The sequence below is a fragment of the Aythya fuligula genome, chromosome 12, assembly GCF_009819795.1.
Source record: "Aythya fuligula isolate bAytFul2 chromosome 12, bAytFul2.pri, whole genome shotgun sequence".
Classification (NCBI taxonomy): Eukaryota; Metazoa; Chordata; class Aves; order Anseriformes; family Anatidae; genus Aythya; species Aythya fuligula.
Window position 1 is genome coordinate 8,806,863 of NC_045570.1, and position 14,229 is coordinate 8,821,091.

Sequence of the window (14,229 nt, forward strand, 5' to 3'; positions counted from 1 at the left end):
TTTAAATAAAAAAATCTCGTTCCTAGACTGTGCTCGGTCTCCTCTGTCCCTCCCCAGCCTCTCCCTGAGCTAGCACAGACCCAGGGCAGGGGAGATGGAACAGCAACTGGCTCAGCTCAGGGCTCCAGCCCCCTCCAGGCGCACACACACAGATCTCAAGCTTGCTGCTCAGCCAGGCGAGGTTTATTTTCCCAGCCCTGCTTCCTACAGCAGATTTTCTTTGGAAAATTCATGGTTTTCCAAGCGCCCTCCCCCCAGGAAGGCTTCTCTTTCCCCCAGGGAGAGCAGCCCCACACCCAGGGGAGCAGGGAGCAGGGCAGCACAGGAGGCAGGGGCGCAGCTCAGCGGTGCTCTGACAGCCCCCAGGTTTCTCCAGCCTCCTGTGGCCTCCCCCAGGGGACGGAGAGCCGTGTGCTAGCACCAGCCTGGCCCTAAAAACTTGCCCATTTAGCGTTAGCTGCTCTCAACGTGAGAGATTTCCTCTGCCGCCCTCTTTCTGCTCCTGCAAAAGGACAGGGGCGCTCCGTCCCGTGCCCCGAAGAGCCTCTTGCTCTGAGGAAAGGGAGCAGAAGGGCAGCCACCACCCCAAAACCTCACAGAAATAAGAGGACGGGGGCTGGCTCCAGGGCTTTGTGCTGAGGCCGGGCGCAGCTACAGGCGCAGGCGCTTGATGTCCTCGTCACGGAAATCCTTGCGGAGCCCAAGCACCCGCCGCACCTCCGCAGGGGTCAGGCGCCAGGTGAGGGGGCCCGAGTTGGGGCCCCAATAATCCAGGATCTCCGTCACCTGCGGGGAAAAAAGGGGAGAGAGCTGCAGGAACCAAACTCCAGCTGGGGCCGTACCAGGAGGGGCAGGATTTCCTGCCATCACCCCCCCCGCAGGCAAACACCCATCAAATTTTGGGGTGAGTTTCCCAGTTTTTCTCCTCCCTACACGTGTGACCACGCCTGGCTGAGCCCAGGACACCACACGGAGCCCAGCTGGGGCTGCTGCAACCCCAAAAAAACGCCGTCAGCGCAGCTCACCCGCTCCAGGTTGAGGATGGTGGCGATCTGGGAGAGGCGGGCGAACTTGTCGCGGATGGTCCAGGTGGTGACGGTGGTGAGATAGGCAATGAGGGACCGCAGCTCCTTGTCGAACTGCAGGCCGCCCAGCTGCGGGGAGAGCAGCTCTGTTAGCAGGGCTTGGGCAGCGCCGAGATGTTCCCCAGCGCAGCGTTTTGCTTACCCTGTTGAAGCTGGATTTGAGGAGCACTTTCTCCAGCTCGGTGGCTATCAGGCTGGTCATGAGGCCGGTAAGGTTATCGTAAATCACGGGGGACAGGCCAGCCTAGGAGCAGAAAGAAAAAAGAACAGTTCTAGGAGAGCTCTCACACCAAGAACATCATTATTTCCACACTCCGCGAGCGGACAGCGCTGGCAGAAGCAATCCAGGTACGAGGGGGGGCTCAAAAACTCTGCAATCAAGTGCAGGGGAAGAGCTGGGAGATGCCTGGTGGAAGGCTGGCAGGCTGCTGGATCCCCCCCCCACCCTTTTTCCTCACCTTAAACTCTGTCATCTGCTGCTCCAGGTGGACGATGAACTGCTGGACCCAGGGATCGTTGGCTTCGTACTCACTGAACTCCTCCTGCCAGCGGGATACAAGAAGGGCTGTTTGTCTGGGGGACCTGCTGTGAACACGGGGCTTCTTCTTGAGCTCCTGTCAAGCCAGCTGCCCCTTTCCAGGCTGGGCTGGTGAGCAAAGTCTGGGTATTTCACCGTTTCTCCGTGCTGAGGAACAGCAGAAAGCTGACGGAGAGTGCAGAAGGGAGCTGGAAGCGGAGGGGCTGAGCCTTACCTCCTCGATGCTGTGGGAGATGGAGAGGAAGAGGTTGATCCAGGGCTTCACCTGGGGCTTGATGGCCGTGTTGTTCAGGTCGCTGACGCCTTCCTGAGGGGGGTGAGAAGAAGACAGGAGGGAACTGAGCACAGGCAACGTCCAACAACACCCAACCTCTGCTGCCAGGCTGCCTCCATCCTCAGCACGAGCTGGGAAAACCGACCCGCAGACTTCCACAGGAAAATGAACCCAAAATCCTGGAGCTGGAGCCAGATCCCACGCTCTTCCAGCACTGCGTGGCTCCGAGGACACCACGGTGACAAGAAAAGGAAGGACATCGGCCCTGAGGCTGCACGAGGCTGAGCTGCAGCCTCCCACCCCCAGCACGGCGGGACAAGCTGAAAGGAGGCTACAAGCTGCGAGCAGAGGTAGTGCCCCGAATTAATCGCAGCCCCAGCACGCGCCCTCTCCCCCGAGCAGCAGGCTGTCAGCCAAGGCTGTTCACTCCGCTCCACTGCTCGAGAGCTCTCTGCAAGCCCTCTCCTGCCAGCCACCCCATTTAGCTCAGCACGACGTCGAGAAAGCTCACCCAGCACGAAGCTATTCGGGTACCAACGCTGCCTGGCATCTGATGAGAGTTTTTAACTCAAATTGGCATTTCTGAGCAGGCCCTGCTGGCAATTGCCCTTTTCCAAGGCAAATTGCATGTGCGCGTGACTCAGGCAGCGCAGCAGCTCACTGCTCAGCCTCCTGAGTGCTTTGCAGACAGTTTTAATGCTGCACTAAAGCCAGACTGGAGAGTTTTACTCCTTATCAGTGAGCTGTTTGATTCCAGAGCTGACCACAGGCCTCGTGAAGGTTCCCTGATAATCTTCCTGTGATCTTCTCTACCAGCAGCCCTTCTTCCCTCTGCCCCATGGGGCTCGGGACAGGCTGACAACACGCTGGGCCACAAGGAGAACGGAGGAGCCACCAGTATTTCTCCTCTTGAACATGCTGTACCAACCAACCGCTGCTCTGTGCTGAGCAAAGACAAAGGGAACGACGTTCCTCCTGCCTCTGCAGCTGCTTCCAGCATTTCTCACCCGGCTGCCAGCTGGTGCAGCTGTGCACATGGGCTGGATCCGTTTGAGTGCCTCAAAATGGATCGCTTGGTTCCATCTGCACCCCTCAGCCGGCACGCCAGGAGCCAGACACGGCCTCGATGCGGGCCACCAGGCGTGGGCTGCCTCCCCTCTCCCCGAATTGGCCGGCAGCAGCGCCCTGCACTCACCTGCAGCAGGTCCCGGAATTTGTTGGAGACAGCAGCCATGTCGGAGAGGCAGCTCTCGATCTTGGCCTGTGCCTGTTCGCCCCCGAAGCCTTGGCTGAGCAGCTTGGCGCAGTCGCTCTGCAGGAAGAGACCCCCGGGCACGATGCTCATGAATCCCCTGGGCTCCCTCTACCCCTTCACCGCCCAGCCCTGGCAGCAGGCTTGAAGTTCAGGACAGCCACCAAGCCCATGGCAAAGGCAGGAGCTGCTGGGGACAGAGCAGCAAGAAAGGAAGCCCCAGGCTACCTGAGGCAGCACCAGGGAACCACAATAAAATGGTTTTATTGCACTGAGTCCCGGCTTGGTCCACACAGAGGAACTGGTATTTCCAGCCAGGCTGAGCTACACCACTGAGGTATCAGCCAGGGATTGCTCTGCCAGCTCAAAATTGCTTTCCTACGGCTGGAGGGCGAAGATAGCAGGAGTTTGAACAAAGCAAAGTCCAGAGAGTTTATTTCACCCCACCCCGCGGGAGTCTGATTAGAGAGAAGACAGCAAACAATCGAGACCGCACCTCCAAAGTTTTCTTCAGGGTCATGATGTTTTCGCTGCAGACCTCCACGTTGTTTAAGGTCACCTGGGGAGGGAAAAGAAAGGCAAGTAGAAACCACTGGAATTTCCCATCTCTTGCTCCGTGCCCTGCTCACGCTACAGGCTGAAATGGAAATATTGGAGGGGGCAGAGGTGCTGCGGTGTGATCAGATCGCTGCGTGAAGCTGAACCGTGCTGAGCCTGCAGCTGGTGCAGGCTGAGGTGGTTCAGTCCCCTGCTCTGCAACGTCGTGGACAGCAAAGCCCAAGCTGGTGGAAGAGGGGGGTGTACCCCCAAAATCTCTGCTCCTTTCTGTGACAGCGTCACGAAGAACAACAGTTCAGGAGCAGCTGGAGGTGATGATTGAGATGAAGCAGGGCAGGCGTTCGTGTGCAGGCAGGAGGAAGCAGCACCCCTCCTGCCAGCTGAGTATCTGCTCCTCCCCGAACAGGCTGTTCTCTACCTGCTGGAGCCGAACTGTCAGAACAAGGCTGGGCTTTGTGCAGCTGGGGGAACGAGGCGAGCTGACAGGTGAAGGATGAATTCCAAAGGGAGAACTGACGCTTCCAAGTGCTTTGCATCACGAAACCCGTAACCGGGTTTAATGAAACGAAAGCAGTCCCTCCTGCTCCCTCTTCTCCTCGTACAGTGGGAGGCCCAGGGAATCTGTGCAGCAGCCTCACAGCAGCTCATGGCTGAGCCAGCTCCTCTGCAGCGCTCCCAGGGGCTCTGGCTGAAAGCAGGGAGCAGACCCAGGCAGAGATCCCCTCCCAGCGGGGTCTTGTCCCCAGTGCAAGGCCTGTGCAGCTCCCACCAGAGGCAAGGACAGGCTGTGCTGCACAGCACAGGAGCATCAGCCCTCCAAAAGCTCTCTGTGAATTTGTAACGCTCACTGCTGTGCTCTGGCCAGCTCGAGCACAAGGTAGTGGTGCTGCTGTTAGAAGGCAAGAGGAGGATCCTGCATGCCTAGGGGAGCAGACAACCCTGCTCTAATGGAAAATTTCCCATCTGGTAAGCGAGGATGGAGGAGTGCTGAGCGTGGGACAGGGAATTCTCTCATCTAGGGGAAGGTGCAGCTGCCTGAACCAGGTTTTCAGGTTCTCTGACTGTGACAGCTGCACCGATCCCATTCCCGTGAGTTTCCCCATCGCCCTTCCCCTCACCCCAACTCTTCTTTTACCAGGACAGCTTCCAAACCCACCAGAAAGGACTGCTTGGCCTCGTCGGTGCTCTCGATGCCTTTGGTATCGAACTTGCCCTGCTGCAGGCTGCTGTGCATGATGTTCACGGCGCTGGTCACCCCTCTCTGGAAGTCCTGGAAGGTGGTGGCCGGGAAGCCCTGCTTCAGCTTGTTGTACAGAACCTCCCTGCGGGGCAAGCGGGACACACGGGGCTTAGAGCAAGCACTGCAAGAAGCAACAGAGCCGTGCTGGGCTGAGCTGCAGCCTGGAAAAGGGAAGGGGAATTTCAGAGGAATTTCAGGTATCTCCTGCCATCATCATCTGAAAGACACCAGGCTGAGGTTAAAAAATAATTTAAAAAATATATTTCCTCAAAATCCTGCCAGCAATCTGTTGTCTTCAGTCAGTTCTCTGCTCCCACACCGGGATGAGAAACAGCAGCAGGCCAATTTCTGCAGGCTCACCCCAAAGTCCATCGGACAATCATTCAACCAAGCAGGCCCACGGGCAACCCAGAGAATGCCTGGGAGTGACCACGGTGCCATCAAGTTCCTTTTTCTCTTCCGTGGCTGCCTGTCCTACAGGTGAGCACTCCTGCTGGGAGGAAAGCACGCCCAGCACTGCTTCCTACCAGCGCCTTCCAGAGATGACAAAGCAGAGGGACAAAGGCAGAGAGCACAGGAAGGCCATCCGACAGCACATTTTGTGCAGGACACGAGGAGAAGGGAGGTTATGATGAACCTGGTGTCTTTTCCTTACCTGAAATCGGACTCCAGCTCGGTGGTGGAGTGGTTGATCATGGCACAGAGGCAGTCTATGCTGGAGCTGGACAGAGCCCGCCCGATGCACTTCTTCACAATGTAAAACACGTCGTCCACCATGCTGGAGGTGAGCTGCCCCTTCTCATAGCTGTCCATGGCCACAGCCTGCAGAGAGAGCAGCCTCAGCGCCCTGAGCTCAGCGAGGGAAGAGAGGAGCCCTCTCGGAGCGAGACCAAGCTGTGGAGTGCCACCTGCTAGCGCTCATCCTGCTGTTCAGCAGCCCCAGGCCTGGCAGATCTGATCTCTCAGGAAAGACCACTTGTTTTCCAAGGCCAGGGGCCCTGGCAGACCTTCCCAACAACCACCGCAGCTCTGCTGCATGCCCATCGCCCTCCCTGGGGACTCCTGGAGGTGTGGGCACGGAGCACAGGCTACTGCAAAAGCCCTCTGAGCCTCACCTTGTTGACGGTCTCCCTCATGAAGTACTGCTCCATGGTGATGTAGTAGCCGATGAGCTCCTGCATGGTGCAGCTCAGCAGGCAGTTGTTGAGCAGCTTGTCCAGCTGCTTCTGATGCTCTGCAGAACACCGAGGGAACCATCAGCTGGACCAAGGGCCAGGAAGCAGCTCCACCTAACCCCTTGCTGCCTGTCCGAGGGGCACCCGATGGACACACACCTGCAAAGCTCAACCTGGAATAAACCACAGGCCTCAAGCATGGAGCTGGAAGAGCTGAGCTGACTTTTGCAGGTGATGCACCTGACTTCAGAGCTCCAAGAAGTACCAAAAATCTTAACCTGTTTTCCCTGCAGCCTCTGCCTTTAGTATTTGTGCCTACGGTGACCAAAGGGCCCTCCTTTCCTTTGGGCACCTTGTTTATTCTGCTCTGCAGTCACTCCTAAGGCTGGTTCCCTGTTAGAGGGAATAACTCGATGATATTGGACTCAAACATCAACCAGGGAATGCCTCCTGCCCTGATGATGCCAACTGCTGGTCACAATCTTCTCAGAGAGCTTCCCTTCAACTTGCCCTCCTCCGTGGTCATACAGTGCCTGGGTGCTGCCACCTGGTGCAGCAGCCAGATATTTTTTTCCTGGCAGAGCTGTAGCAGCCTGTGTGACCTAACCAACTTCCCTCACTAAGATGTACCAGAGTCTGAAAAGCCCCCGTGCAGAGGACGGTTACGGTAGGGCTTTGTCAGGAAGCTCGCTGCTGGAAACAGCTTTGGGGAGGCCAGGCTCCGTGGTCCTTTTCCATGGAGTGTTCCCTGGGTACCCCTGCAGCTGTGCCACACTGCCCTGACCCCAACCTGCTACAGCTCCACGAGGAGCAGAGCCCACGGACGGTGGTGCTGCCGGCGTTACCTTGCTTCACCTCCTCGGGGGCCATGGAGTCTCCCACCTCGAAGTCCGCCGTTATTCGTCTCTTGATGAACCTCAAGTAGAGCTCGCTGCGGGCGTTCATCAGGGTGACCTCTGTCAGAATGGGGTCGAGTTCCCTGCAAGGGGGCACAGCGAGAGTCAAGGCAGCAAGACATCGAAAGCAGGGACACCCACTCACCCTGTGAAGTGCTCTCTGTTTTGCTCCAAGACCAATGCTGCCTGTTTCCACCTGTGCTGTCAGGCAGCAAAGCTCAGCAGAGTAACTGCTACGTGCAAGCAACGCCAGCCCTGCTTGGAAGGATATTTGGGGAGCTCGTTTACGTGGAGAGCTGCTCCTAGCCTCGCCACCATGCGCTGAATTAAACGGGTCGAGTTGTGCTGGGAAGCAGCCGAGCACCACCAGGATGGATTGGCTCAGCAGCTCGTCTGTCAGGCACCCGGTGGCAAACCAGGCCAGCAGCAGCTGCTTTACAGCAGGTTCCTGCAGCAGCAGCAGCAATTCCCTGCTCTGTGCCCAGCCACGAGACTCGCATCTTTAAGGCAGACTTTAAAGCACCAAGCACACAGCTCGGACCTCAGATGTGGGGGAAGTCACCCAAAAAAAATCCTACAGGCATATTCCTGGAAGATCTCCCTGAGTAAGAGACGCCAGCCCACCTGGGGATTATTTCCCATTTTATTTTCACGATCAACAGGCCAGCTGCCATCTCAGGGATTTGCCTTTTAAGGGACCTACTGTCTATGATAATCATCATAGAATATGATGATAAAATTACTGCAGGAAGGTGAGCCTGACTGAACCTCAAAATCAGCCCTGTGTGGAGTGGGAGGTCGGACCAGAGACCTCCAGCAGCCTCCTCCCTGCCTCGGTTTTGCTCTGAGTCTTGGCCCCTGCGTGGCTGGTGCTAGAAATGCCCGGTCCCTGCCACCTCCGTGTATGTGCTCCTGGGCCTGGATTTGTGTTATTTTCTGGAAATGAGGCAGGAGCAGTTTAAGCTCAGCAGCCTGGGAGCTGTGGAGCTGCAGAAGCACGTGACAAGGCGGAACACAGCGCTCAGATCCGAGGGGACCACGGAAGGAAAACTGTCAGCTCAGCTTTTCCATCAGCCAGCACAAAGCATTTACACACACTGCTCACAGCCTCCCAAACGGGATGAGGAGCTGTTACCTTTGTTCTGTGGATGGAAAAGCAAAAGCTCAGAAAGCCTTGGAGGCATCCCCAGTTACTCAGAGCAAAGAGTAAGCGGATCACCACGGTACCAGTGACTAACTGGTGGGGTAGGTCCACAGACACCTTGTTTGAGCAACACAAGCTGGCTTTCAAGGCGTGTTCAGAAGTCACACAGTGCCAGATGGGCTGAGGGCACCTTCAGATGGCTTTACTAAGGGCTATGCAAATACTCAGGACAAATAGAAAAGAAGGGAAACTGAGGGTGCTCGAGTTCATTACCAAGACGCCGGTGTCACAGCGTCACCACAGCAGCAGTACAGATTGAAAGGACCCAAAAATTTATTCCTAATTACGCCATGAATTATCTGCCCGGAGAGCTGCTCCAGTTCATGGGCTCCAAGGACTGCACTCTGCCCATCAACAAGTGGTGGAAGAGCCAAATAAAGCCTCAGTGCTTTGAGTACAGTGATATTCCCAGCCCTCCAGCAACGTTCAAGGCCAAGACCTCAAATAAGGAGTCAGCAAAATAAAGCACCACCATGGAAGGTGCCTTTACTGAAGGGCAGTGAAGGGTACCTAGCGCACAGATGCTGAGGTTCAGTAACCATAAAGCCTCGGGAAGATGGGAAGAGTTCTCTAAATGAGTGAAAATTTGCAAGCAGAAGGAGGTTTTGTTTTACCTTGGTTCAATCTTCTCCGCAGAACTCCTCATCATGCTGTTCTGAACTTGCTGGAACTGCAAGTGCAAAATGGGAGTCATCACGGCGTTTGCTAACAGCCCCTGAAGCTAACAGCCCCTTCTCGTGCTGTGGCCCAGGAAGGATGACACTCTGGGTGCTGCATCTGGGAACTACCTCCAGGACAGAGCTGAGCCTGCCAGGGAGGGCTGTGGGATGGGAACACCAACAGAGGCACCGAGGGACGTGACTGTGAGATGTTACAGCAGTCCTGCCTCGAGCAGGAGCAAGGCAGGGGGCAGGGTGTGCTGAGAGCACCCCACAGACCCTCACGGACATAAATCTGTGCCCAAGGTCTGCTTATCATGCTCACAGCAACTCCTCTGCAACAGAAAGGACAGCTGCAGGCTGGAGCACCTCAACCATCACAAGGATGCAGTAAGGCAAGGTTTCTCCCCAAACACGAGGTCAAACTTCCCCCCTAGGGCAGGCAGGGCCCCGCAGAGGGGCTCAGGCGGCTGCGTGGGGCAGGATCACCCCCCTCTTACCTGCCTGTGGTAGTCCCTCTCCTTGACGAACTTCTCCACCACCTTCTCCACCTGCTGGTCGCACTCTCCTTGCAGGTGCTTGATGAGGGTGTAGAGCCTCCCCGGCCCGTAGTAGGTCTCCACGATGGGCTGGTGGGTCTCCACGACACGAGCGATCCCTGCGGGAGGAGAGATGGTGACCGGGTGGGCTCAGCTCTCCCAGGAGCCAGAGGCAGCCTCGTTAGGAGCTCTCCTTCAGCCTGGACCCAGAGCAGAGCTGTACAGGGCCTCAGCCAGGGCCTGGATGAACAGGTCACACTGTCCAGACACTCTCCAAGGGCTTTCTGTCATCGCCACCCCTTCTCCCACAGCACTTTCCCTCTGCATGCGCTGCCTTCTGGCTTCCCTCCTGCTTCCTGCAAGGCTGTGGTGCTCATCTCCTGGGGTGGAAGCCACCTCTGAAGAGCTCCTGCCATGGGACGTGGGCAGCTGCATCCCACCCAGCAAGACGCAAGGTGGGGAAGGGCGAGGCTTTCACAGCAGGGGGCTGCCCAGGCTGAACCTGGCGGGGCACGCAGCTGCCAGCCACATCCAGCCCCAGCTTTCAGCACCAACCAAATTATAAAACATCACTGCTAGGAAAAGCAGCACGAGGAAAGCTCTGCTCCTCTCCGTCGTGCACTAGTGAGGGCAGGACCTGCTCAGAGACAAAGCTCCTCTCCAAGGAAGCCTCTCTCCAAGACTGCTTCCTTCTCACAAACCCTCTGCCTCAAGACTTAGTGCCTCTCCCCCTCTTCTGGCTCTCCTGCCAGGAAAGCCCCGTTGGCTTTGAGGACCTTCAAGAGCAGCACGGTGCCAGGCTGGCAGTGACTTGGCAGTGCCACAGCCTGGAACTGCAGCAGGCACAATAGAGGAGGAGGGTTAATCACCACGGGATCTCAATTACTGCCTTGGCGACGCTCCCACACAGCATTCGTATTCCCCCTCCTCCTTTCCCTCTCCGTTTCCAAGCTGCCACGTCCCTCCTCGAAGAGCCAGGCCTGGGGCCATCAACAGCTGCTCAGCTTTTAGGGATCTGATTTGTTTGTCTGGGAGCTGCAGGTCTGAAAACCCTGCGGGGAATACCCACGCGTCTTGAGGATGCGGGGAACAAGAAGAGCGATTCCTGGAGGAAGCCAAAAAATTCCTCTGCAAACCCACTTTGTGCCTGCACACGCTGTGGGTAGGACGGATTGCTTGGTTTAATGCCCTCTCCTGGCTGGGAAAACATCTGTCTGTGTCCCCATCCCTCCAGCGTGACCTTCCCATGGCTCAGAGGGTGTTTTATGCTCCCCTGGAACTAAAATTGAAGTGTTTAAATTAATGGATCCCATCACGGACTGCTTCCAATCCAGCTGCACAAAGAGGGAGGAGATTACCTTCGAAGAGGAGCGTCAGGGTGTCTGCAAAGATGACAGCAGCCCGACGGTCGCTCATGTCTGTCCCCATCACCAGCTGCAGGTTCTCCTCTGCTTTTTTGGCCACCTGTGTGACAGCAGGGACAGGCAGAGAGCTGAGCTGAAGGCCAGCGATGGCTTCAAAGACAAACAAGCCACAGCCAAGGCTGGATTTTGCTCTCCCCAGGAGATGACCAGGTCTCCGCGTGTTTCGCAGCCCCAGAAGCCCTCACCTGCTTGCAGAGGTACTCGGAGAACTTGCTGAGCCCCTCCTCGTGTAAGCCCAGCAGGGGAAAGATCTTGAAGAAGCGCTCCACCTGGGGCAGGTCTCCCTGCTTCATCGCCGTGTCGAACTTCTCGGTGACAATCGCCTTCAGGCGCTGCTCCGACTCCTGCAGGAGCTTCAGGTTGGCATCGATTATGCCCCCTGCTCGAAGAAGGGCAGAGCTAACAGCACGTTGCTCTCACGCAGGGGACGTGACCCAACCAACCAGGACGGTTCTGCAGGGCTCACCCAGCCCGTTCCTTGCTGCCCAGCTGCTTTGCCTGGTATCACACCGCAGCCATCACATTCCTCCCTCTCTTCTTTTGTCCTTCGTATTTTTTCACCCAGCCGCCATCAGAAATGCAACTAAAACCTGGTGCTAGGGATTCTCCTTCAATTAATCCTCTACGTGACCTTTGGATGTCCTGCTTTGCCCGCTGAGCTGAGGCACCCCCCACCAAACCCCCCCGGAGCAGCCCTCACCTTCCTTGCCCTGGCGACTGAGCTCGATGACGGATTTGTCCAGGGACAGGTAGCGGTGGATGTGAGCTGCTGCCTGCTCGTAATCTTCACCCCGCAGGGCCGTCTGCACGCCGTCCATGCAGAACTTCAGGTCCAGGATGTCGTCGGCTCGCTGGATGGCCTGGTAGAGGCGGTTCTGAAAGAAAGGGAAAAGCAGTGGGGCCTCCTGCTGGGAAGGAGAAGCGGGAAGAAAGGATGGAGAGGGCAACATGAGGGGAAAAAGATGGAAGAAACGGATCGAAGCCATGCTTCTCTGCACAGTAAGCAGCTAATGAAGCGGGATGTCCGGAGTAAATGAAGTTTAAGGTTGTAAAGAATGAAAGGTGGAAGCCCAATGAGTCTGAAATGGCAGCACGTGTCTGTCAGCGCTCAGACTGAACTCACAGACCGTGCTCCAGCCGAAACGGCAGAGCCCAGAGGCAGAGCCACGCTCTGTTGTGATTATGATGATTTGATTTTGACATGTTTTGATCTGAGCAGCTGGAACCTAAACCCTCTGAGCCCATCCCCGTGCAAAGAAGAGGACAGCCCGGGTATCGAGGGACAACGACCATCCCCAGCAAGGCAACAGCTAACAGAGGGCTGACACAGACCAACCTCAGCTTCCTTGCCATGAAACCACAAGGACAGGCTGGACAGCCAGCTGCCACGTGGAAAATCCTCCAAGTTATTTCCTCCCCACACGGAAATCCTACGCTTTATTTACTCTCATTCTCTCCAACACCCAGAAGCCACCGCCCAGCAGCACCGAGGCCGTTCCCAGCACCCCAATTTCCCCATTTCCCCGTTTATTTTCCAGGCACGCAGCCTGAGGAGGCCGAGCCCCAAACCCTGTGGTGCACCCACCTTGGCCAGGTCGAGCTGCCGGACCTTGCTGCTGACGTTCTCGGCCAGGCTGCAGGTGAAGGCGATCATCCCCGCCAGCTGCTGGGCGTCCCCCTCGATGAGCTGCAGGTTGGGGCTGCGCAGAAAACACACCAAACTGTTAAAAACCTGGCTTCCTCCCCCAAACCCAGCCCCGATCTTTTATTTCGGGAGCCGAGCACGCAGTCAGACAGCCCTGGAAGGGGCCGTGCGGGTGGATGAACGCCCCTGTCCCCTCCTGGTGAGGAAGAGGAAGGCGGCGTGGCACTGACCCCATGCGCTGTAGGGCTACCATCTTGTTCTCCACCACGCTCTGCTGCTCCACCAGCGCCTCCAGCTCCTCCTGCACAGCTTGCTGCGGGGCGAGGGGCAGGGGCTCAGCACCAGAGGCGAGGTTTTAGCGCCTCCTCGAGCTCAGGTGTCGGTGAATCCACTCCTAAGCTCTCATTTTAACCCCACAATATGTTTTTTTATTTTTTTATTTTTTTTTGTCATCGGCACCCCCAGCCCTGGTGGCTGCACCTGCACTGAGCGACCCTCCCTTCCTTATTCCTCTTTCCCTCCCTCTCCCCTTCATTTTTTCCCTTCCTCCCTCCCTCCCTTCCTCTCTCCCTTTTTTCCTTCCCTCCCTTCTTCTCTTCCTACTTCCTTGATCCCTTCCTTTCTCCTACTTTTACTTCCTTTGTCTCCTTCCCTCCCTCCTTCCTTCTCTTCCTCTCTCCCTTATTTCCTTTCTTCCTTCTCTCCTCTCACCTTCTCTGCCTCTCCCTTTTTACCTTCTTCTCTCCCTCCTTCCTTCCCTTCCTCTCTCCCTTTTTCCCTCCCCTCTTCTTCCATCCTTCCTTCCATTTTTTCCTCCTTCCTTTATTTCCTTCCTCTCCTTCCTTCTATTCCTTTCTCCTTTCCTCCTCTGTTTCCCCTTCCTTCCCTCCCTCCTTCCCTATCCCTCCTTCCTCTCCCCTTCCTTCCCTCTCTCTTTCCCTTCTCCCCTTCCTCTCCTTTCCTCCTTCCTTCTCTCCTTTCCTCCTCATCCCCTCTCTCTCCTTCCCTCTCTCCTCCTCGCCTTCCTTTCATCCCTTCCTCTGCATCCCTCTCTTACTTCCTCCTCCCCTCCTTCCTCTCCCTCTCCTTTCTTCCCTCCTCCCTTCCCTTCCTTTTTTCCTTCTTCCCTGCTTCCTTTATTTCCTTCCCCTCCTTCCTTCTCTTCCTTTCTCCTTTCCTCCTATTTCCCCTTCTCTTCTCTTCTCCTTTCCTCCCTCCCTCCCCATCCCTCTCTCCTTCCTCCCTTTTTTCCTCCTCCCCTCCTTCTTTTCCCCCCTTTTCCTCCTCCTCTCCCTCCTTCCTTCCCTTCCTCTCTCCCTTTTTCCCTCCCTCTCCTTTCTTTCCTCTTTCCTTCCCTCCTTCATTTCCTTCCTCTCCTTCCCTCTCCTCTCTCCCTTCCTCCCTTATTTCCTCCTTTCTTCCTTCTCCCCCTCCTTCCCTATCCCTCCTCCCTCTCCCCTTCCCTCTCTCCTTCCTCTCCTTTCCTCCCTCCTCCCTTTTTCCCTCCCTCCCTTTCCCCTTTTTCCTCCCTCTCTCCCTCCCCTTCCTCTCCTTTCCTTCTCCCTCCTTTCCTCCTCATTCCCTCCCTCTCCCCTTTCCTCCCTCCTTGTCTCCCTCTCCCCTTCCCCTCCCTCTCCCTCCTTTCCCCACCTCCTCCCTGCAGAGCTCCCCGTAGGCCTCCTGCAGCTCCCCGAGCCCCGTCATCGCCCTCAGCCGCTCCATGCCCCCCCCCGCCGCCAT

The 14,229-nt window shown here is 56.7% G+C and overlaps 1 protein-coding gene across 1 annotated transcript; it reads right to left on the reverse strand.

Annotated features, from left to right (window-relative positions):
• Positions 1–161: 161 nt before the first annotated feature.
• COG4 (component of oligomeric golgi complex 4) lies at positions 162–14,218 on the reverse strand. Its single transcript, XM_032195880.1, has 19 exons — positions 14,140–14,218; positions 12,720–12,802; positions 12,430–12,544; positions 11,545–11,719; positions 11,030–11,223; positions 10,779–10,884; positions 9,382–9,539; positions 8,837–8,892; positions 6,968–7,101; positions 6,063–6,181; positions 5,603–5,769; positions 4,864–5,029; positions 3,646–3,708; positions 3,093–3,209; positions 1,838–1,930; positions 1,544–1,627; positions 1,228–1,329; positions 1,026–1,154; positions 162–786 (listed from the first exon to the last, which is right to left on the reverse strand). Exons 1-19 carry the CDS (start codon positions 14,209–14,211, stop codon positions 652–654), a joined length of 2,268 nt encoding a protein of 755 aa, XP_032051771.1. The 5' UTR covers positions 14,212–14,218; the 3' UTR covers positions 162–651.
• Between the last annotated feature and the right edge of the window lie 11 nt (positions 14,219–14,229).

What these genes read in the sequence shown, in the direction of transcription:
- COG4 (XM_032195880.1), bottom strand. Translation starts at nt 14,211, where the DNA reads ATGGAGCGGCTGAGGGCGATGACGGGGCTCGGGGAGCTGCAGGAGGCC. An exon ending in GGGAGCTCTGCAGGGAGGAG is followed by an intron (nt 12,803 to 14,139) that starts GTGGGGAAAGGA and finishes CTCGCCCCGCAG; the next exon opens with CAAGCTGTGCAGGAGGAGCT. An exon ending in CCGAGTACCTCTGCAAGCAG is followed by an intron (nt 10,885 to 11,029) that starts GTGAGGGCTTCT and finishes GCTGTCACACAG; the next exon opens with GTGGCCAAAAAAGCAGAGGA.